Below are 24,573 nucleotides of genomic sequence, written 5' to 3' on the forward strand. Positions count from 1 at the left end.
AAATTCATAATAGTTGATCATGTGTCAAATGGACATACGACTGTAGATCATACTAAATGGCATATATTATTATTATTATATCGTATACCAGGTGAGCCTAAATGATGCACTTGTGGTGGTGAACAAGCACACAAATGTAGTTGACGTTTTCTGTTAGGGTGAAGTAGACTGAGGTGTTGAGAATAAGCATGGTCCAGTAATGACTCCTGGAAGGGAGAGAAGTTGTGGAAGTAATGATAGTAGGAGTAGGATACAACAGATACTCTTCCTTGTCAACAGAGGGGTCGTGACATGTTACATGTTAAGAAGGTGGATTTTGTAGCGTTTTAATGACACTGGCTATCAACTCCACAGCACAAACAGAGAGGAAGTCTGAGAAAATAGGTGTCATTTGTGAGCGTGGCTGAGCGGAGGAGTCCTTTTGATGAACGCTCAGCCCTCACAGGCACCTGAGCCTGTTTAGAGACGTGATTTCAACTGTGACTGAATGCGTGTTTTTGTTGTTGTTGTATGATGTTGAGCCCCCCCCCCTTCCCAACCCCTCTTCCCGAAATTAATATTGGATCATTCATTAATGAATTTGTTGTTTTCATACCCCGTACAGCAGGTGGCGCGGCAATACACCAAGAGGTATCGTCTGCAATAATGAAGAAAGAAGAAGAAGTAGGAACCCGCGCGCCGTGAGGAAACAAGTGGATGGGTTGGGGACTGTGAGGGTAAGGAAAGAGACGATAGAGGGTTTTTTCCAACATAAATGGAGGTTCATCCGTAACGGGAGAGAAGAGCAGCTACAAAAAAAAATACAAGTAAAATGGCGAAAGACCACGAGGTCGAACGCATTGCTAAAAAGCTGGACAAAATGGTGCACAAGAAAAACACGGTAAGTTGGGTTTGCCAGCCATCGCGGCAGTGGACGCAGGACCAACGCCCCCAGCATCAGAAATCAGGTAGAGGCGAGGCAGTGCAGGAGTATAGTGATGTTGGTGTGATGCACCTTTGTAGCCATCGAACATTCTGGAAAGCTACTGTAAGGTGTTGGCTATTTGTTGTTCTAAACTCAAAAAAACTAGCTGATTGTTCGGTCGATATAAAATGAAAGGGAATTGTTGCACATTGCAACAGTGTTGCAGCGTAGGTTGTAATAATGGATAGATATAGAAACATTGTTACATTAACGGGTGATGTGATTTATGAATGGTTGACCGCACATCCCCGGCCACTCGTCTTCTCATACTTAGTCAGGCCCAATCGTTGCTTTTTGACGACTGAAAGTGGATTCAGTCGTTGCTGTATTGTTCGCTACACAGCCTACCCCAGGAAGAAACTGAAGGCCATGGGGGTAGTGTTTGGGTAGGCAGACTAATCACTGGGATCATTTCATGTCTGTATGGAGCGGCCCAGAACCAATCACTTCTATTTCACGGAACTAATCAAATGATTAACACTAACCCCTTCAAGATAATAGTGTAATTAATGCATTTCATATATGCTATTACAAAAAAAACACAATTTGTTTGTTTTTGAAGGTCTTCGGTGACATTAAAATACATCGTTTAAATATCACAAGCATTTTCATGAATTTATTTTACCGTAGGAAATGTAAAAACAGTCAAGTGTTCAACACATGACATTCGCCTTAGTTACAACTGTGAAAGAGGAAGGGTTTGTGTTGTAACGCGACAACTGTGAAAGAGGAAAGGGTTTGTGTTGAAACGTGACAACTGTGAAAGAGAAAGGGTTTGTGTTGAAACGTGACAACTGTGAAAGAGGAAAGGGTTTGTGTTGAAACGTGACAACTGTGAAAGAGGAAAGGGTTTGTGTTGAAACGTGACAACTGTGAAAGAGGAAAGGGTTTGTGTTGAAACGTGACAACTGTGAAAGAGAAAGGGTTTGTGTTGAAACGTGACAACTGTGAAAGAGGAAGGGTTTGTGTTGGAACGCGACAACTGTGAAAGAGGAAAGGGTTTGTGTTGAAACGTGACAACTGTGAAAGAGAAAAGGGTTTGTGTTGAAAGGTGACAACTGTGAAAGAGAAAAGGGTTTGTGTTGGAACGCGACAACTGTGAAAGAGGAAAGGGTTTGTGTTGAAACGTGACAACTGTGAAAGAGAAAAGGGTTTGTGTTGTAACGCGACAACTGTGAAAGAGGAAAGGGTTTGTGTTGTAACGGGGTAACTGTTTCCTTCTATAACGACACTAAACAAAACGCACCGACCACAAAGACCCTCGGTCAGCAAGACGCCCAGTCAAATGATAAAACACATCAGTAGCCTAAACATCATTATAATCGTGTCGCTTGGACCGCAGTCAAAAATAGTCCGTTATCTGTTGGAGCATAAACAACGAAAGCTTGTGCGTTGCTGATTTTGCTTGAGCCTGCGCTCTCAGTGATGACATGTTGTGCTGATAATCGGACAAAAACAGTCCGTTCTTCTCTCCTGTCTCAAGGTTTCGTCTGGTGGGGGGGAATGGGCACCACCAAAACCATACGACTATAAGACTGTATTTGGTGGTCTGATAGAGGGTACATAGCATTTAGAGATTATAATGTCAATGGATCATTACAATAGAATGGCCCACCATGTTTTTCCTTCACAATTAGTGATAATTATGCATTGTTTGCTTCCCCTGAGGCATCAACTCACCCTTTCTCCCCCATCGTCATCATCCCCTTCATTTATTTCATTTTGTTTATATGTGTAAAAATTAGTTTCGGTTCAGTTTCGAGGCAATTATACGGTTTGGTTATCAACTCTACTATCTACTGGTTATTATCTATCCTAATGCCTTAATCCTAGTATATGTCATGTTGTTACCTCGTACCCCTGTGCATCAACTCAGAAGTGATACTTCCTGTATAAAGCCATGTTGTTACCTCGTACCCCTGCGCATCGACTCAGTACTGGTACAGTGTGTAAAGCCATGTTATTACCTCATACCCCTGCACATTGACTCAGTACTGGTACTTCCTGTATAAAGCCATGTTATTACTTCGTACCCCTGCACATTGACTCAGTACTGGTACTTCCTGTATAAAGCCATGTTGTTACCTCGTACCCCTGCACATTGACTCAATACTGGTACTTCCTGTATAAAGCCATGTTGTTACCTCGTACCCCTGCACATTGACTCAGTACTGGTACAGTGTGTATAAAGCCATGTTATTCCCTCGTACCCCTGCACATTGACTCAGTACTGGTACAGTGTGTATAAAGCCATGTTATTACCTCATACCCCTGCACATTGACTCAGTACTGGTACTTCCTGTATAAAGCCATGTTGTTACCTCGTACCCCTGCACATTGACTCAGTACTGGTACAGTGTGTATAAAGCCATGGTATTACCTCGTACCCCTGTGCATCAACTCAGAAGTGATACTTCCTATATAAAGCCATGTTGTTACCTCGTACCCCTGCGCATCGACTCAGTACTGGTACAGTGTGTAAAGCCATGTTATTACCTCATACCCCTGCACATTGACTCAGTACTGGTACTTCCTGTATAAAGCCATGTTGTTACCTCGTACCCCTGCACATTGACTCAGTACTGGTACAGTGTGTATAAAGCCATGGTATTACCTCGTACCCCTGTGCATCAACTCAGAAGTGATACTTCCTGTATAAAGCCATGTTGTTACCTCGTACCCCTGCGCATCGACTCAGTACTGGTACAGTGTGTAAAGCCATGTTATTACCTCATACCCCTGCACATTGACTCAGTACTGGTACTTCCTGTATAAAGCCATGTTATTACTTCGTACCCCTGCACATTGACTCAGTACTGGTACTTCCTGTATAAAGCCATGTTGTTACCTCGTACCCCTGCACATTGACTCAGTACTGGTACAGTGTGTATAAAGCCATGTTATTCCCTCGTACCCCTGCACATTGACTCAGTACTGGTACAGTGTGTATAAAGCCATGTTATTACCTCATACCCCTGCACATTGACTCAGTACTGGTACTTCCTGTATAAAGCCATGTTGTTACCTCGTACCCCTGCACATTGACTCAGTACTGGTACAGTGTGTATAAAGCCATGGTATTACCTCGTACCCCTGCACATTGACTCAGTACTGGTACAGTGTGTATAAAACCATGGTATTACCTCGTACCCCTGCACATTGGGGCGGCAGGTAGCCTAGTGGTTAGGGCGTTTTGACAGTTGTTAGATCGAATCCCTTAGCGGACAAGGTAAAAATCTGCCGTTCAGCCCCTGAACAACAAGTTAACCCGCTGTTTTTTAGGCCGTCATTGAAAATAAGAATTTGTTCTTAACTGACTTCCCTGGAAAAATAAAGGTTTGACTCAGTACTGATATCCTGCACATCGACCCAGTACTGGTACCCTGTATATATAGCCTCGTACCCCTGCACATAAACTCAGTACGGGTACCCTGTATATATAGCCTCGTACCCCTGCACATCGACTCAGTACTGGTACCCTGTATATATAGCCTCGTACCCCTGCACATAAACTCAGTACGGGTACCCTGTATATATAGCCTCGTACCCCTGCACATCGACTCAGTACTGGTACTCTGTGTATACAGCCTCGTACCCCTGCACAGCGACTCAGTACTGGTACCCTGTATATATAGCCTCGTACCCCTGCACATCGACTCAGTACTGGTACTCTGTGTATACAGCCTCGTACCCCTGCACATCGACTAAGGTTGCAAGAATGGGTCCCCCGAGCTGACAAGGTCAAAATCTGTCATTCTGCCCCTGAACAAGGCAGTTAACCCACCTTTCTTAGGCCGTCATTGTAAATGAGAACGTGTTCTTAACTGACTTGCCTGGTTAAATAAAGATGAAATAAAGGTGTAAAAAAAAAAAATCGGCCAAATCGGTATCCAAAAATACCGATGTCCGATTGTTATGAAAACTTGAAATTGGCCCTAATTAAATCGGCCATTTCGATTCATCGGTCGACCTCTAATATGTAGCCTATATGATGATGCTGTTTGGCCAAAAATATTATGACATGTCATGCTCTTAGTCGAGACAGAATCAGATTCATGGGCTGGCTACACATACTAAGACAATATTTTATTTGGATGGGCAAGAAGGTTCGGTCAAGCGGGACAGGCTCTCCAAGGAGGCACGATAGAGCAGGACAGGCCCTCCAAGGAGGTACGATAGAGCAGGCCCTCCAAGGAGGTACGATAGAGCAACACAGGCCCTCCAAGGAGGCACGATAGAGCAGGACAGGCCCTCCAAGGAGGTACGATAGAGCAGGCCCTCCAAGGAGGTACGATAGAGCAGGACAGGCCCTCCAAGGAGGTACGGTATAGCAGGACAGGCCCTCCAAGGAGGTACGGTAGAGCAGGACAGGCCCTCCAAGGAGGTACGATAGAGCAGGACAGGCCCTCCAAGGAGGTACGATAGAGCGGGACAGGCCCTCCAAGGAGGTACGATAGAGCGGAACAGGCCCTCCAAGGAGGTACGGTAGAGCGGAACAGGTCCTCCAAGGAGGTACGGTAGAGCGGGACAGGCCCTCCAAGGAGGTACGGTAGAGCAGGCCCTCCAAGGAGGTACGGTAGAGCGGGACAGGCCCTCCAAGGAGGTACGATAGAGCAGGCCCTCCAAGGAGGTACGGTAGAGCGAGACAGGCCTTCCAAGGAGGTGCAATAGAGTGGGACAGGCCCTCCAAGGAGGTACGGTAGAGCGGGACAGGCCCTCCAAGGAGGTACGGTAGAGCGGGACAGGCCTTCCAAGGAGGTACGGTAGAGCGGGACAGGCCTTCCAAGGAGGTACGGTAGAGCGGGACAGGCCTTCCAAGGAGGTACGGTAGAGCAGGCCCTCCAAGGAGGTACGATAGAGCAGGACAGGCCCTCCAAGGAGGTACGGTAGAACAGGACAGGTCCTCCAAGGCCGGCACATAAAGGCTGCCCTGTGTACAAGCTAACCTTGAGCCTGGATATTTTTTTATCAGGCCACTACCTCTTCTGTCAACCCCTGCCTGGAGGCGAAACCAGAATATTTTACCAGGAGATAAACCTCATAAATCCATCCATCTGGCCTAATATTGTGTTGGAATTTGCATACTGCTTGCTCACTAAAAATAGATTTACATTATTGTAGACGGCATCTATTCAATTCAACAGGTGTCAACATTTAGATGTCTTTTTTCTCCACAGGACGGTGCCATATATCTGCTGAGGGAGTTGAAGATCATTAACATGTCTCTGGAGACTCTACAGGTAGACCTAAGCTTGTTCTCCTCTTGCTGTAGGCCTCTGTCTGAAGAAAATTATATTATATTACTATGATCAATACAGTGTCTAGTATTTCTCAACGCCGGTGTCAGTCCACCAGGATCCGTGAACGCTGTGAGAAACTGTAATGATGAAGCTAAAACACGATGTGTTTGTCAGTCCACCAGGATCCGTGAACGCTGTGAGAAACTGTAATGATGAAGCTAAAACACGATGTGTTTGTCAGTCCACCAGGATCCGTGAACGCTGTGAGAAACTGTAATGATGAAGCTAAAACACGATGTGTTTGTCAGTCCACCAGGATCTGTGAACGCTGTGAGAAACTGTAATGATGAAGCTAAAACACGATGTGTTTGTCAGTCCACCAGGATCCGTGAACGCTGTGAGAAACTGTAATGATGAAGCTAAAACACGATGTGTTTGTCAGTCCACCAGGATCGGTATGTCAGTGAACGCTGTGAGGAAGCAGAGTTCAGAGGAAGAGGTCCAGACCCTGGCCAAGTCACTCATCAAGTCCTGGAAGAAACTACTGGGTAAGTCTGTCCTGTAGGTCTGCCTCACATCTCATACGACTCTGTCTGTAGGTCTGCCTCACATCTCATACGACTCTGTCTGTCTGTAGGTCTGCCTCACATTTCATACGACTCTGTCTGTCTGTAGGTCTGCCTCACATCTCATACGACTCAGTCTGTAGTTTTGCCTCATACCTGTGAAACATGGTGTCTGTCTGTAGGTCTGCCTGTACTGGACAGGTGGGATCCTGTCTGATCTAGAGAGACCGGGACATATACTTATTATAATAGAGTAATACAACCACTATAGTTTTAAGAAGTCCAAACAGGAACCATGTGTCTAAGGTTGTGAACTTGATTAGAAAATCAATCTCTGGAAAGGAAATGTATGTCTCCCTTCAGCAAAATATATTTGACCTCCATCCTCTCTGAACGCATGAGGGGAAAAAAACGTGACCCTCCCCGATATCCAAAATAGGAATTAAAACATTATTTAATTTGATAGAGCAGTCTGACTGAGCGGTGGTAGGCAGCAGCATGCTCGTAAGCATTCATTCAAACAGCACTTTTGTGCGTTTTGCCAGCAGCTCTTTGCTGTGCTTCAAGCATTGCGTTGTTTATGACTTCAAGCCTATCAACTCCCGAGAGGAGGCTGGTGTAACCGATGTAAAATGGCTAGCTAGTTAGCGGGGTGCGCGCTAATAGTGTTTCAAACATCACTCGCTCTGAGACTTGGAGTGGTTGTTTCCCTTGCTCTGCATGGGTAACGCTGCTTCGAGGGTGGCTGTTGTCGATGTGTTCCTGGTTCGAGCCCAGGGAGGAGTGAGAAGAGGGACGGAAGCTATATTGTTACACTGGCAAAACTAAAGTACCTATAAGAGCATCCAATAATCAAAGGTTAATGAAATACAAATGGTATAGAGGGAAATAGTCCTATAATTCCTATAATAACTACAATCTAAAACTTCTTACCTGGGAATATTGAAGACTCATGTTAAAAGGAACCACCAGCTTTCATATGTTCTCATGTTCTGAGCAAGGAACTGAAACGTTAGCTTTCTTACATGGTACATATTGCACTTTTACTTTCTTCTCCAACACTTTGTTTTTGCATTATTTAAACCACATTGAACAGGTTACATTACTTATTTGAGGCTAAATTGGTTTTATTGATGTATTATATTAAGTTAAAATAAGTGTTCATTCAGTATTGTTGTAATTGTCATTATTACAAATAAAAAATTAAAAAAACGACTGATTAATCGGTCTCGGCTTTATTTGGTCCTCCAATAATCGGTATCGGTATCGGCGTTGAGGAAAAAAAAATCATAATCGGCCGACCTCTGAAATCTATTATAGTAGTAGCAAGCTATCAAAGTTGACCTAGCGGTCCTCCTCGTCTTCGCGATCTCATTCTCAAACTGAACAGAACATAGGCTAGTCCGTCTGTAAAATAATGACTTCTTTGGACTAGGCCTTCCTAGCCTATATGCCGTGGATCATGTGACTGAGACCACTCTAACTAGCCTATATGCCGTGGATCATGTGACTGAGACCACTCTAACTAGCCTATAGGTGTTAGATCATGTGACTGAGACCACTCTAACTAGCCTATAGGTTGTAGATCATGTGACTGAGACCACTCTAACTAGCCTATAGGTTGTAGATCATGTGACTGAGACCACTAACTAGCCTATAGGTTGTAGATCATGTGACTGAGAGATCATGTGACTGAGACCACTCTAACTAGCCTATAGGTTGTAGATCATGTGACTGAGACCACTAACTAGCCTATAGGTTGTAGATCATGTGACTGAGACCACTCTAACTAGCCTATAGGTTGTAGATCATGTGACTGAGACCACTCTAACTAGCCTATAGGTTGTAGATCATGTGACTGAGACCACTCTAACTAGCCTATAGGTTGTAGATCATGTGACTGAGACCACTCTAACTAGCCTATAGGTTGTAGATCATGTGACTGAGACCACTCTAACTAGCCTATAGGTTGTAGATCATGTGACTGAGACCACTCTAACTAGCCTATAGGTTGTAGATCATGTGACTGAGACCACTCTAACTAGCCTATAGGTTGTAGATCATGTGACTGAGACCACTCTAACTAGCCTATAGGTTGTAGATCATGTGACTGAGACCACTCTAACTAGTCTATAGGTTGTGGATCATGTGACTGAGACCACTCTAACTAGCCTATAGGTTGTAGATCATGTGACTGAGACCACTCTAACTAGCCTATAGGTGTTGGATCATGTGACTGAGACCACTCTAACTAGCCTATAGGTTGTAGATCATGTGACTGAGACCACTAACTAGTCTATAGGTTGTAGATCATGTGACTGAGACCACTAACTAGCCTATAGGTTGTAGATCATGTGACTGAGACCACTCTAACCAGCCTATAGGTTGTAGATCATGTGACTGAGACCACTAACTAGCCTATAGGTGTTGGATCATGTGACTGAGACCACTCTACTGAGAACTAGCCTATAGGTTGTGGATCATGTGACTGAGACCACTCTAACTAGCCTATAGGTTGTGGATCATGTGACTGAGACCACTCTAACTAGCCTATAGGTTGTAGATCATGTGACTGAGACCACTCTAACTAGCCTATAGGTTGTAGATCATGTGACTGAGACCACTCTAACTAGCCTATAGGTGTTGGATCATGTGACTGAGACCACTCTAACTAGCCTATAGGTTGTAGATCATGTGACTGAGACCACTCTAACTAGCCTATAGGTTGTAGATCATGTGACTGAGACCACTCTAACTAGCCTATAGGTTGTAGATCATGTGACTGAGACCACTCTAACTAGCCTAAGGTTGTAGATCTAGAGACCACTATAGGGTTGTAGATCATGTGACTGAGACCACTCTAACTAGCCTATAGGTTGTAGATCATGTGACTGAGACCACTCTAACTAGCCTATAGGTTGTAGATCATGTGACTGAGACCACTCTAACTAACTAGAGACCACTATAGGTTGTAGATCATGTGACTGAGACCCTCTAACTAGCCTATAGGTTGTAGATCATGTGACTGAGACCACTCTAACTAGCCTATAGGTTGTAGATCATGTGACTGAGACCACTCTAACTAGCCTATAGGTTGTAGATCATGTGACTGAGACCACTCTAACTAGCCTATAGGTTGTAGATCATGTGACTGAGACCACTCTAACTAGCCTATAGGTTGTAGATCATGTGACTGAGACCACTCTAACTAGCCTATAGGTTGTAGATCATGTGACTGAGACCACTCTAACTAGCCTATAGGTTGTGATCATGTGACTGAGACCACTCTAACTAGCCTATAGGTTGTAGATCATGTGACTGAGACCACTCTAACTAGCCTATAGGTGTTGGATCATGTGACTGAGACCACTCTAACTAGCCTATAGGTGTTGGATCATGTGACTGAGACCACTCTAACTAGCCTATAGGTTGTCATGGATCATCTAACTAGCCTAAGGTTGTAATCATGTGACTGAGACCACTCTAACTAGCCTATAGGTTTATCCATGTGACTGAGACCACTCTACAGTCATGTGTGCATACATTCTAGCCTATAGGTTGTCATGATCATGGGATCTGAGACCCACTACCTATAGGTTGTTATCAAGCGCCAGCTCTACCAACTGAGCTACAGCATGTGACTGAGATCACTCTAACTAGCCTATAGGTGTTGGATCATGTGACTGAGACCACTCTAACTAGCCTATAGGTGTTAGATCATGTGACTGAGACCACTCTAACTAGCCTATAGGTTGTAGATCATGTGACTGAGACCACTCTAACTAGCCTATAGGTTGTAGATCATGTGACTGAGACCACTCTAACTAGCCTATAGGTTGTAGATCATGTGACTGAGACCACTCTAACTAGCCTATAGGTTGTAGATCATGTGACTGAGACCACTCTAACTAGCCTATAGGTTGTGGATCATGTGACTGAGACCACTCTAACTAGCCTATAGGTTGTAGATCATGTGACTGAGACCACTCTAACTAGCCTATAGGTTGTGTGTGACTGAGACCATGTGACTGAGACCACTGAGACCACTAACTAGCCTATAGGTTGTAGATCATGTGACTGAGACCACTCTAACTAGCCTATAGGTTGTAGATCATGTGACTGAGACCACTCTAACTAGCCTATAGGTTGTAGATCATGTGACTGAGACCACTCTAACTAGCCTATAGGTTGTAGATCATGTGACTGAGACCACTCTAACTAGCCTATAGGTTGTAGATCATGTGACTGAGACCACTCTAACTAGCCTATAGGTTGTAGATCATGTGACTGAGACCACTCTAACTAGCCTATAGGTTGTAGATCATGTGACTGAGACCACTCTAACTAGCCTATAGGTTGTCATGATCATGTGACTGAGACCACTCTAACTAGCCTATAGGTTGTAGATCATGTGACTGAGACCACTCTAACTAGCCTATAGGTTGTAGATCATGTGACTGAGACCACTCTAACTAGCCTATAGGTTGTAGATCATGTGACTGAGACCACTCTAACTAGTCTATAGGTTGTGGATCATGTGACTGAGACCACTCTAACTAGCCTATAGGTTGTGGATCATGTGACTGAGACCACTCTAACTAGCCTATAGGTTGTAGATCATGTGACTGAGACCACTAACTAGCCTATAGGTGTTGGATCATGTGACTGAGACCACTCTAACTAGCCTATAGGTGTTGGATCATGTGACTGAGACCACTCTAACTAGCCTATAGGTTGTAGATCATGTGACTGAGACCACTAACTAGTCTATAGGTTGTAGATCATGTGACTGAGACCACTAACTAGCCTATAGGTTGTAGATCATGTGACTGAGACCACTCTAACTAGCCTATAGGTTGTAGATCATGTGACTGAGACCACTCTAACTAGCCTATAGGTTGTAGATCATGTGACTGAGACCACTCTAACTAGCCTATAGGTTGTGGATCATGTGACTGAGACCACTCTAACTAGCCTATAGGTTTGGATCATGTGACTGAGACCACTCTAACTAGCCTATAGGTTGTAGATCATGTGACTGAGACCACTCTAACTAGCCTATAGGTTGTGGATCATGTGACTGAGACCACTCTAACTAGCCTATAGGTGTTGGATCATGTGACTGAGACCACTCTAGACTAGCCTATAGGTTGTAGATCATGTGACTGAGACCACTCTAACTAGCCTATAGGTTGTAGATCATGTGACTGAGACCACTCTAACTAGCCTATAGGTTGTAGATCATGTGACTGAGACCACTCTAACTAGCCTATAGGTTGTAGATCATGTGACTGAGACCACTCTAACTAGCCTATAGGTTGTAGATCATGTGACTGAGACCACTCTAACTAGCCTATAGGTTGTAGATCATGTGACTGAGACCACTCTAACTAGCCTATAGGTTGTAGATCATGTGACTGAGACCACTCTAACTAGCCTATAGGTTGTAGATCATGTGACTGAGACCACTCTAACTAGCCTATAGGTTGTAGATCATGTGACTGAGACCACTCTAACTAGCCTATAGGTTGTAGATCATGTGACTGAGACCACTCTAACTAGCCTATAGGTTGTAGATCATGTGACTGAGACCACTCTAACTAGCCTATAGGTTGTAGATCATGTGACTGAGACCACTCTAACTAGCCTATAGGTTGTAGATCATGTGACTGAGACCACTCTAACTAGCCTATAGGTGTTGGATCATGTGACTGAGACCACTCTAACTAGCCTATAGGTGTTGGATCATGTGACTGAGACCACTCTAACTAGCCTATAGGTTGTGGATCATAATAATAATAATATATGCCATTTAGAGACTGAGACCAGTCATGTGACTGAGACCATTCTACGCCTATGGGTGGATCCTCTGAGACCACTCTAACTACCCTGGCGTTACAAGCGCCATGCTCTACCAACTGAGCTACAGCATGTGACTGAGATCACTCTAACTAGCCTATAGGTGTTGGATCATGTGACTGAGACCACTCTAACTAGCCTATAGGTGTTAGATCATGTGACTGAGACCACTCTAACTAGCCTATAGGTTGTAGATCATGTGACTGAGACCACTCTAACTAGCCTATAGGTTGTAGATCATGTGACTGAGACCACTCTAACTAGCCTATAGGTTGTAGATCATGTGACTGAGACCACTAACTAGCCTATAGGTTGTAGATCATGTGACTGAGACCACTCTAACTAGCCTATAGGTGTTGGATCATGTGACTGAGACCACTCTAACTAGCCTATAGGTTGTAGATCATGTGACTGAGACCACTCTAACTAGCCTATAGGTTGTGGATCATGTGACTGAGACCACTCTAACCAGCCTATAGGTTGTAGATCATGTGACTGAGACCACTCTAACTAGCCTATAGGTTGTAGATCATGTGACTGAGACCACTAACTAGCCTATAGGTTGTAGATCATGTGACTGAGACCACTAACTAGCCTATAGGTTGTAGATCATGTGACTGAGACCACTCTAACTAGCCTATAGGTTGTAGATCATGTGACTGAGACCACTCTAACTAGCCTATAGGTTGTAGATCATGTGACTGAGACCACTCTAACTAGCCTATAGGTTGTAGATCATGTGACTGAGACCACTCTAACTAGCCTATAGGTTGTAGATCATGTGACTGAGACCACTCTAACTAGCCTATAGGTGTTGGATCATGTGACTGAGACCACTCTAACTAGCCTATAGGTTGTAGATCATGTGACTGAGACCACTCTAACTAGCCTATAGGTTGTAGATCATGTGACTGAGACCACTAACTAGCCTATAGGTGTTGGATCATGTGACTGAGACCACTCTAACTAGCCTATAGGTGTTGGATCATGTGACTGAGACCACTCTAACTAGCCTATAGGTTGTAGATCATGTGACTGAGACCACTCTAACTAGCCTATAGGTTGTGGATCATGTGACTGAGACCACTCTAACTAGCCTATAGGTGTTGGATCATGTGACTGAGACCACTCTAACTAGCCTATAGGTTGTAGATCATGTGACTGAGACCACTCTAACTAGCCTATAGGTTGTAGATCATGTGACTGAGACCACTCTAACTAGCCTATAGGTTGTAGATCATGTGACTGAGACCACTCTAACTAGCCTATAGGTTGTAGATCATGTGACTGAGACCACTCTAACTAGCCTATAGGTTGTAGATCATGTGACTGAGACCACTCTAACTAGCCTATAGGTTGTAGATCATGTGACTGAGACCACTCTAACTAGCCTATAGGTTGTAGATCATGTGACTGAGACCACTCTAACTAGCCTATAGGTTGTAGATCATGTGACTGAGACCACTCTAACTAGCCTATAGGTTGTAGATCATGTGACTGAGACCACTCTAACTAGCCTATAGGTTGTAGATCATGTGACTGAGACCACTCTAACTAGCCTATAGGTTGTAGATCATGTGACTGAGACCACTCTAACTAGCCTATAGGTGTTGGATCATGTGACTGAGACCACTCTAACTAGCCTATAGGTGTTGGATCATGTGACTGAGACCACTCTAACTAGCCTATAGGTGTTGGATCATGTGACTGAGACCACTCTAACTAGCCTATAGGTTGTGGATCATGTGACTGAGACCACTAACTAGCCTATAGGTTGTTGATCATGTGACTGAGACCATTAACTAGCCTATAGGTTTTCATGTGATCCAAAGCCTATAGGTGTTGGATCATTGACAGACCACTCATGCCTATAGGTTGTAGATCATACTGAGACCACTCTAACTAGCCTATAGGTGGATCATGTGACTGAGACCACTCTAACTAGCCTATAGGTTGTAGATCATGTGACTGAGACCCACTAGCCTATAGGTTGTTATCATATGCTAACTAGCCTATACTGGTTGTAGCATGTGACTGAGACCACTCTAACTAGCCTATAGGTTGTAGATCATGTGACTGAGACCACTCTAACTAGCCTATAGGTTGTAGATCATGTGACTGAGACCACTCTAACTAGCCTATAGGTTGTAGATCATGTGACTGAGACCACTCTAACTAGCCTATAGGTTGTAGATCATGTGACTGAGACCACTCTAACTAGCCTATAGGTTGTAGATCATGTGACTGAGACCACTCTAACTAGCCTATAGGTTGTAGATCATGTGACTGAGACCACTCTAACTAGCCTATAGGTTGTAGATCATGTGACTGAGACCACTCTAACTAGCCTATAGGTTGTAGATCATGTGACTGAGACCACTCTAACTAGCCTATATGCCGTGGATCATGTGACTGAGACCACTCTAACTAGCCTATAGGTTGTAGATCATGTGACTGAGACCACTCTAACTAGCCTATAGGTTGTAGATCATGTGACTGAGACCACTAACTAGCCTATAGGTTGTAGATCATGTGACTGAGACCACTCTAACTAGCCTATAGGTTGTAGATCATGTGACTGAGACCACTCTAACTAGCCTATAGGTTGTAGATCATGTGACTGAGACCACTCTAACTAGCCTATAGGTTGTGGATCATGTGACTGAGACCACTCTAACTAGCCTATAGGTGTTGGATCATGTGACTGAGACCACTCTAACTAGCCTATAGGTTGTAGATCATGTGACTGAGACCACTCTAACTAGCCTATAGGTTGTAGATCATGTGACTGAGACCACTCTAACTAGCCTATAGGTTGTAGATCATGTGACTGAGACCACTCTAACTAGCCTATAGGTTGTAGATCATGTGACTGAGACCACTCTAACTAGCCTATAGGTTGTAGATCATGTGACTGAGACCACTCTAACTAGCCTATAGGTTGTAGATCATGTGACTGAGACCACTCTAACTAGCCTATAGGTTGTAGATCATGTGACTGAGACCACTCTAACTAGCCTATAGGTTGTAGATCATGTGACTGAGACCACTCTAACTAGCCTATAGGTTGTAGATCATGTGACTGAGACCACTCTAACTAGCCTATAGGTTGTAGATCATGTGACTGAGACCACTCTAACTAGCCTATAGGTTGTAGATCATGTGACTGAGACCACTCTAACTAGCCTATAGGTTGTAGATCATGTGACTGAGACCACTCTAACTAGCCTATAGGTGTTGGATCATGTGACTGAGACCACTCTAACTAGCCTATAGGTTGTGGATCATGTGACTGAGACCACTCTAACTAGCCTATAGGTTGTAGATCATGTGACTGAGACCACTCTAACTAGCCTATAGGTTGTAGATCATGTGACTGAGACCACTCTAACTAGCCTATAGGTTGTAGATCATGTGACTGAGACCACTCTAACTAGCCTATAGGTTGTAGATCATGTGACTGAGACCACTAACTAGCCTATAGGTTGTAGATCATGTGACTGAGACCACTCTAACTAGCCTATAGGTTGTAGATCATGTGACTGAGACCACTCTAACTAGCCTATAGGTTGTAGATCATGTGACTGAGACCACTCTAACTAGCCTATAGGTTGTAGATCATGTGACTGAGACCACTCTAACTAGCCTATAGGTTGTAGATCATGTGACTGAGACCACTCTAACTAGCCTATAGGTTGTAGATCATGTGACTGAGACCACTCTAACTAGCCTATAGGTTGTAGATCATGTGACTGAGACCACTCTAACTAGCCTATAGGTTGTAGATCATGTGACTGAGACTGAGACCACTCTAACTAGCCTATAGGTTGTAGATCATGTGACTGAGACCACTCTAACTAGCCTATAGGTGTTGGATCATGTGACTGAGACCACTCTAACTAGCCTATAGGTTGTGGATCATGTGACTGAGACCACTCTAACTAGCCTATAGGTTGTGGATCATGTGACTGAGACCACTCTAACTAGCCTATAGGTGTTGGATCATGTGACTGAGACCACTCTAACTAGCCTATAGGTGTTGGATCATGTGACTGAGACCACTCTAACTAGCCTATAGGTTGTAGATCATGTGACTGAGACCACTCTAACTAGCCTATAGGTTGTGGATCATGTGACTGAGACCACTCTAACTAGCCTATAGGTTGTAGATCATGTGACTGAGACCACTCTAACTAGCCTATAGGTTGTAGATCATGTGACTGAGACCACTCTAACTAGCCTATAGGTTGTAGATCATGTGACTGAGACCACTCTAACTAGCCTATAGGTTGTAGATCATGTGACTGAGACCACTCTAACTAGCCTATAGGTTGTAGATCATGTGACTGAGACCACTCTAACTAGAGACCACTCTATAGGTTGTAGATCATGTGACTGAGACCACTCTAACTAGCCTATAGGTTGTAGATCATGTGACTGAGACCACTCTAACTAGCCTATAGGTTGTAGATCATGTGACTGAGACCACTCTAACTAGCCTATAGGTTGTAGATCATGTGACTGAGACCACTCTAACTAGCCTATAGGTTGTAGATCATGTGACTGAGACCACTCTAACTAGCCTATAGGTTGTAGATCATGTGACTGAGACCACTCTAACTAGCCTATAGGTTGTAGATCATGTGACTGAGACCACTCTAACTAGCCTATAGGTTGTAGATCATGTGACTGAGACCACTCTAACTAGCCTATAGGTGTTGGATCATGTGACTGAGACCACTCTAACTAGCCTATAGGTTGTAGATCATGTGACTGAGACCACTCTAACTAGCCTATAGGTTGTAGATCATGTGACTGAGACCACTCTAACTAGCCTATAGGTTGTAGATCATGTGACTGAGACCACTCTAACTAGCCTAGGTAGGTGTTGGATCATGTGACTGAGACCACTCTAACTAGCCTATAGGTTGTAGATCATGTGACTGAGACCACTCTAACTAGCCTATAGGTTGTAGATCATGTGACTGAGACCACTCTAACTAGCCTATAGGTTGTAGATCATGTGACTGAGACCACTCTAACTAGCCTATACACACACTTGATATGGTCCCGTATGAGAATCAGAGATGAAGGGTGACGTCATGCACATTGATATATAGTCTCATAAGCAACTAAATACTCAAACATGGACATTTTGACATTTAATCTATTACAATTCATTAGACTAGATGACAATAAAAATAAATAATACTAAACCCTCATCTTGACTAACATTTTAAAAAGCAAAAAAACCTCCCTAATTTTCCTCCAGGTACCCATTATGTAAATGTTGACCCATCGCCTATATAGATATGAATCAGCTGACTGTGTGTCCCTACAGACGGTTCTGAGGGGAAGGCTGTGGAGGAGAAGAGGAGGGAAGGCTCTCCTCTGAGGTCATCTTCGTCCAAGGACAGTCCTGGATCCAGCGACCGCAGGTGAGACGCCGTGCCAACCCGAGTGTCAGTCATGTAAACAAGAGGTGGTTCAGTGAATGAGCTCCCTGAACTAATCAAATCAAATGTATTTATAAAGCCCTTCGTACATCAGCTGATATCTCAAAGTGCTGTACAGAAACCCAGCCTAAAACCTCAAACAGCAAGCAATGCAGGTGTAGAAGCACGGTGGCTAGGAAAAACTCCCTAGAAAGGCCAAAACCTAGGAAGAAACCAGGCTATCAGGGGTGGCCAGTCCTCTTCTGCCTGTGCCGGGTGGAGATAATATAATAATAATATATGCCATTTAGCAGACGCTTTTATCCAAAGCGACTTACAGTCATGTGTGCATACATTCTACGTATGGGTGGTCCCGGGAATCGAACCCACTACCCTGGCGTTACAAGCGCCATGCTCTACCAACTGAGCTACAGAAGGACCACAGATTATGGAGATTATAACATAACATGGCCAAGATGTTCAAATGTTCATAAATGACCAGCAGGGTCAAATAGTAGTAGCCTATAGTTTGTCAATCATGCCTAGGCTTTAGCTCAGCGGGCTAATGTGGAGTCATATGTTGCATAGGTGGTTCAATGAACTACTCGTTGTTGATGGGTAATCTAGCTTTAGCCCAAAGGACTTGGGTTGGTAGGTAGACGACAGGGTTTAGCTGGTAGGTAGACGATAGGGTTTAACCTGTAGGTAGACGACAGGGTTTAACTGGTAGGTAGACGACAGGGTTTAACCGGTAGGTAGACGACAGGGTTTAACCGGTAGGTAGACGACAGGGTTTAACCGGTAGGTAGACGACAGGGTTTAACCGGTAGGTAGACGACAGGGTTTAACCGGTAGGTAGACGACAGGGTTTAACCGGTAGGACTGAGACCACTCTGAATGTGACTGAGACCTCTCTAACTAGCCTCATGTGACTGAGACGACAGGGTTTAACCGGTAGGTAGACGACAGGGTTTAACCGGTAGGTAGACGACAGGGTTTAACCGGTAGGTAGACGACAGGGTTTAACCGGTAGGTAGACGACAGGGGGTTTGATACCCAGGTCAGAAGGGTTTAATGGTAGGTAGGATCAGGGTTTACTAGGTAGACACAATGTAACACTTTAACTCGCTAGGTAGACGACTTGTTTACCCTAGGTAAGAAACAGGGTTTAACTGGTAGGTAGACGACAGGGTTTAACCGGTAGGTAGACGACAGGGTTTAACCGGTAGGTAGACGACAGGGTTTAACCTGTAGGTAGACGACAGGGTTTAACCGGTAGGTAGACGACAGGGTTTAACCAGGTAGACAGGGTTTAACCGGAAGGTAGACGACAGGGTTTAACCGGTAGGTAGACGACAGGGTTTAACCGGTAGGTAGAGACAGGGTTTAACCGGTAGGTAGAGATGGGTTTAACCGGTAGGTAGACGACAGGGTTTAAATGGTAGGTAGACGACGGGGGGTTTGATACCCAGTCAGAATAAATGGAAGGATCAGGGTGACTCATAACACAATGTAACACTTTCTTCTCGCTGTCGCCCTCTTGTCTACCCTAGTAAGAAACAAGAACTGCCGGAGCCCCCGAAGACCCCCACCACACCTACAACCCCCACCACCCTGAAGTTCACCTCCTTCCCTCCCACTCCCGTCACCACTGACAGCGTCACCAAGTGCCGAAGCTGCTGGTGGCTTTTGCAGACATTTTGAGACAGACCCTACCAAGATGGCTGCCATTATCAGCACATTCCAGAGCTGTATAGGTTTATACAGTGGCCTTCAGAAAGTATTCACACCCCTTGACTTTCTCCACATGTTGTTGTTGTTGTGTTGCAGCCTGAATTTAAAATGGATGACATTGACATGTTGTGTCTCTGGCCTACACACAATACCCCATAATGTCAAAGTAGAATTGTGTTTTTTTTAGACATTTTTACAAATGAATTTTTTTTTAAAAGAGCTGAAATGTCTTGAGTGAAAAAGTATTCAACCCCTTTGTTATGGCAAGCCTAAATAAGTTTAGGAGTAAAAATTTACTTAACAAGTCATATACACTACGGGATGGGGTTGAGGTCAGGGCTCTGTGCAGGCCAGTTAAGTTCTTCCACACCAATCTCGACAAACAATTTCTGTATGGACCTCGCATTGTGCAAGGGGCATTGTCATGCTGAAACAGGAAAGGGCCTTCCCCAAACTGTTGCCACAATGTTGGAAGCACAGAATCGTCTAGATTGTCATGACAAACAGTTCTTGTGCTGATGTTGCTTCCAGAGGCAGGTTGGGACTCTGTAGTGTTGCAACTGAGGATATATGATTTTTCAGCACTCGCTGGTCCCGTTCTGTGAGCTGGTGTGGCCTGTCACTTTGTGGCTGAGCCGTTTTTGCTCTTGGACATTTCGACTTAACAATAACAGCACTTACAGTTGACCGGGGCAGCTCTAGCACGGCAGAAATCTGAGGAATTGACTTGTTCGACTGTGCCACGTTGAAAGGCACACTCTTCAGTATGGCCCATGCTACTGCCAATGTTTGTCTTTGGAGATTGCATGGCTGTGTGCTCGATTTAATACACCTGTCAGCAATGGGTGTGGCTGAAATAGTTTGAAGGGGTGTCCACATACCTTTGGCCATGTAGTGTAATAAGTTGCATGGACTCACTCTGTGTGCAATAAGAGATTGACATTTATTTTTTTAACGACTACCTCATCTCTGTACCCCACACATACAATAATCTGTAAGGTCTCTCAATCAAGCAGTGATTATCAAACACTTATCAAACATTTAATCACAAATGCCAGGGAGGTTTTCCAATGCCTCGTAAAGAAGGGCACCTATTGGTAAAACAAAGCAGACACTGATTATCCCTTTTGAGCATGGTGAAGTTATTAATTACATTTTGTATGCATTATCAATACACCCAGGTAATACAAAGACACAAGCGTCCTTCCTAACTTGGTTGCCGGAGAGGAAGGAAACCGCTCAGAGATTTCACCATGAGGCCAATAGTGACTTTAAAACAGTTACAGAGTTTAATTTGTAAGTCGCTCTGGATAAGAGCGTCTGCTAAATGACTTAAATGTAAATGTAAATGTTAATTGTAGTTAGTCTACAATACCAACCTAAATGACAGTGAAAAGAAGGAAACCTGTACAGAATAAAAAATATCCAAAGCTTGCATTCTGTTTGCAATAAGGCAGAAAGTAAAACTGAAATAAATGTGGCAAAGAAATTACCTTTATGTCCTGAATACGAAAGCATTATGTTTGGGGTAAAGACAACACGTCACTGAGTACCACTCTTCATAGTTTCAAGCATGGTGGTGGCTGCATCATGTTATGGGTATGCTTGTCATCGGCAAGAACGAAGGAGTTTTTAATAAAAAATAAACTGAATAGATCGAAGCACAAGGAAAATCCTAGAGGAAAACCTGGTTCAGTCTGGGAGATGAATTCACCTTTCAGCAGGACAACAACCTAAAACACATGGCCACATCTACACTGGAGTTGCTTACCAAGAAGACCCTGAATGTTTTTAGAGTGGCCTAGTTACAGTTTTGACTTAAATCATCTTGAAAATCTATGGCAAGACCAGAAAATGGTTGTCTAGTAAAGAGTAATGTGCAAATATTGTACACTCCAGGTGTGCAAAGCTCTTAGAGACTTACCCCAGAAAGACTCAAATCTGTAATCACTCTTAGAGACTTACCCCAGAAAGACTCACATCTGTAATCACTCTTAGAGACTTACCCAGAAAGACTCACATCTGTAATCACTCTTAGAGACTTACCCCAGAAAGACTCACATCTGTAATCACTCTTAGAGACTTACCCCAGAAAGACTCACAGCTGTAATCACTCTTAGAGACTTACCCCAGAAAGACTCACAACTGCAATCACTCTGAGAGACTTACCCCAGAAAGACTCACAGCTGTAATCACTCTTAGAGACTTACCCCAGAAAGACTCACATCTGTAATCACTCTTAGAGACTTACCCCAGAAAGACTCACAGCTGTAATCACTCTTAGAGACTTACCCCAGAAAGACTCACAGCTGTAATCACTCTTAGAGACATACCCCAGAAAGACTCACAGCTGTAATCACTCTTAATCACTCTTAGAGACTTACCCCAGAAAGACTCACAGCTGTAATCACTCTTAGAGACTTACCCCAGAAAGACTCACAGCTGTAATCACTCTTAGAGACTTACCCCAGAAAGACTCACAGCTGTAATCACTCTTAGAGACTTACCCCAGAAAGACTCACAGCTGTAATCACTCCTTACCCCAGAAAGACTCCCAGCTGTAATCACTCTTAGAGACATACCCCAGAAAGACTCCCAGCTGTAATCACTCTTAAGAGACTTACCCCAGAAAGACTCACAGCTGTAATCACTCTTAGAGACTTACCCAGAAAGACTCCCAGCTGTAATCACTCTTAGAGACTTACCCCAGAAAGACTCACAGCTGTAATCACTCTTAGAGACTTACCCCAGAAAGACTCACAGCTGTAATCACTGCCAAAGGTTATTCTAACATGTATTGACTTAGGGGTGTGAATACTTATGGAAATTAGATCTTTCTTCAGTTCATTTTCAATACATTTGAAACTGTTAATAAAAACATGTTTTCACTTTGTCGTTATGGGGTACTGTGTGTAGAATTATAAAACATGGAATCCATTTTGTCGTTAATTGAGTTATAAAACATGGAATCCATTTTGTAGTTATGGGGTACTGTGTGTAGAATTATAAAACATGGAATACATTTTGAATTGAGTGTGTAACACAACACATTGTGGAATAAATCAAGGGGCACTCTGTGGGTGTAACAGAGCCCAATCACAAGGGGGGTCTATGGTATGGGGTGGCTGGAGGGCCATTTTAAATTAATGTGAAATTTGTGCTAAAAGTGGCTTGTGAAAGTATTCACCCCCTTATTACAGACTGGGTCAGGTTGAGACATGTAGGTATTACAGACTGGGTCAGGTTGAGACATGTAGGTATTACAGACTGGGTCAGGTTGAGACATGTAGATATTACAGACTGGGTCAGGTTGAGACATGTAGTTATTACAGACTGGAAAATCCTTGCCAGCTCAGGGATTCGAACTTGCAACCTTTCGGTTACTAGTCCAACGCTCTAACCACTAGGCTACCTGCCACCTCTACACTCTAACCACTAGGCTACCTGCCTCCTCTACACTCTAACCACTAGGCTACCCTGCCACCTCTACACTCTAACCACTAGGCTACCCTGCCACCTCTACACTCTAACCACTAGGCTACCCTACCTCTACTCTACACTCTAACCACTAGGCTACCTGCCACCCCTACCTCTAACCACTCTAACCACTAGGCTACCCTGCCACCTCTACGCTCTAACCACTAGGCTACCCTGCCACCTCTACACTCTAACCACTAGGCTACCCTGCCGCCTCTACACTCTAACCACTAGGCTACCCTGCCACCTCTACACTCTAACCACTAGGCTACCTACCTCCTCTACACTCTAACCACTAGGCTACCCTGCCACCTCTACACTCTAACCACTAGGCTACCCTGCCACCTCTACACTCGAACCACTAGGCTACCTACCTCCTCTACGCTCTAACCACTAGGCTACCCTGCCACCTCTACACTCTAACCACTACGCTACCCTGCCACCTCTACACTCTAATCACTAGGCTACCCTGCCACCTCTACACTCTAACCACTAGTCTACCTGCCACCTCTACACTCTAACCACTAGTCTACCTGCCACCCCTACACTCTAACCACTAGGCTACCCTGCCACCTCTACACTCTAACCACTAGGCTACCCTGCCACCTCTACGCTCTAACCACTAGGCTACCCTGCCGCCTCTACACTCTAACCACTAGGCTACCCTGCCACCTCTACACTCTAACCACTAGGCTACCCTGCCACCTCTACACTCTAACCACTAGGCTACCCTGCCACCTCTACACTCTAACCACTAGGCTACCCTGCCACCTCTACACTCTAACCACTAGGCTACCTACCTCCTCTACACTCTAACCACTAGGCTACCTGCCACCTCCTCTACACTCTAACCACTAGGCTACCCTGCCACCTCTACACTCTAACCACTAGGCTACCTGCCTCCTCTACACTCTAACCACTAGGCTACCTGCCTCCTCTATACTCTAACCACTAGGCTACACTGCCACCTCTAAACTCTAACCACTAGGCTACCTGCCACCTCTACACTCTAACCACTAGGCTACCCTGCCTCCTCTACACTCTAACCACTAGGCTACCCTGCCTCCTCTACACTCTAACCACTAGGCTACCTGCCACCTCTACACTCTAACCACTAGGCTACCCTGCCTCCTCTACACTCTAACCACTAGGCTACCTGCCACCTCTACCCTCTAACCACTAGGCTAGCCTGCCGCCTCTACACTCTAACCACTAGGCTAGCCTGCCACCTCTACACTCTAACCACTAGGCTACCTGCCACCTCTACCCTCTAACCACTAGGCTACCTCTGCTACCTA

At 44.4% G+C, this 24,573-nt stretch overlaps 1 protein-coding gene across 1 annotated transcript in view; it reads left to right on the forward strand.

Annotated features, from left to right (window-relative positions):
• The first annotated feature begins 665 nt into the window (after positions 1 to 665).
• The window catches only part of LOC124018072 (transcription elongation factor A protein 2-like), a 55,553-nt gene continuing 31,645 nt past the window's right edge, over positions 666 to 24,573 (forward strand). Inside the window, exons 1-5 of the mRNA XM_046333331.1 lie at positions 666 to 880; positions 6,142 to 6,204; positions 6,647 to 6,752; positions 17,971 to 18,067; positions 19,618 to 19,742. Of these exons, the coding sequence (XP_046189287.1) occupies positions 812 to 880; positions 6,142 to 6,204; positions 6,647 to 6,752; positions 17,971 to 18,067; positions 19,618 to 19,742 (460 nt within the window). The 5' untranslated portion in view covers positions 666 to 811. The remainder of the gene's footprint in view (positions 881 to 6,141; positions 6,205 to 6,646; positions 6,753 to 17,970; positions 18,068 to 19,617; positions 19,743 to 24,573) is intronic.

The sequence above is a fragment of the Oncorhynchus gorbuscha genome, linkage group LG03, assembly GCF_021184085.1.
Source record: "Oncorhynchus gorbuscha isolate QuinsamMale2020 ecotype Even-year linkage group LG03, OgorEven_v1.0, whole genome shotgun sequence".
Taxonomy (NCBI): Eukaryota; Metazoa; Chordata; class Actinopteri; order Salmoniformes; family Salmonidae; genus Oncorhynchus; species Oncorhynchus gorbuscha.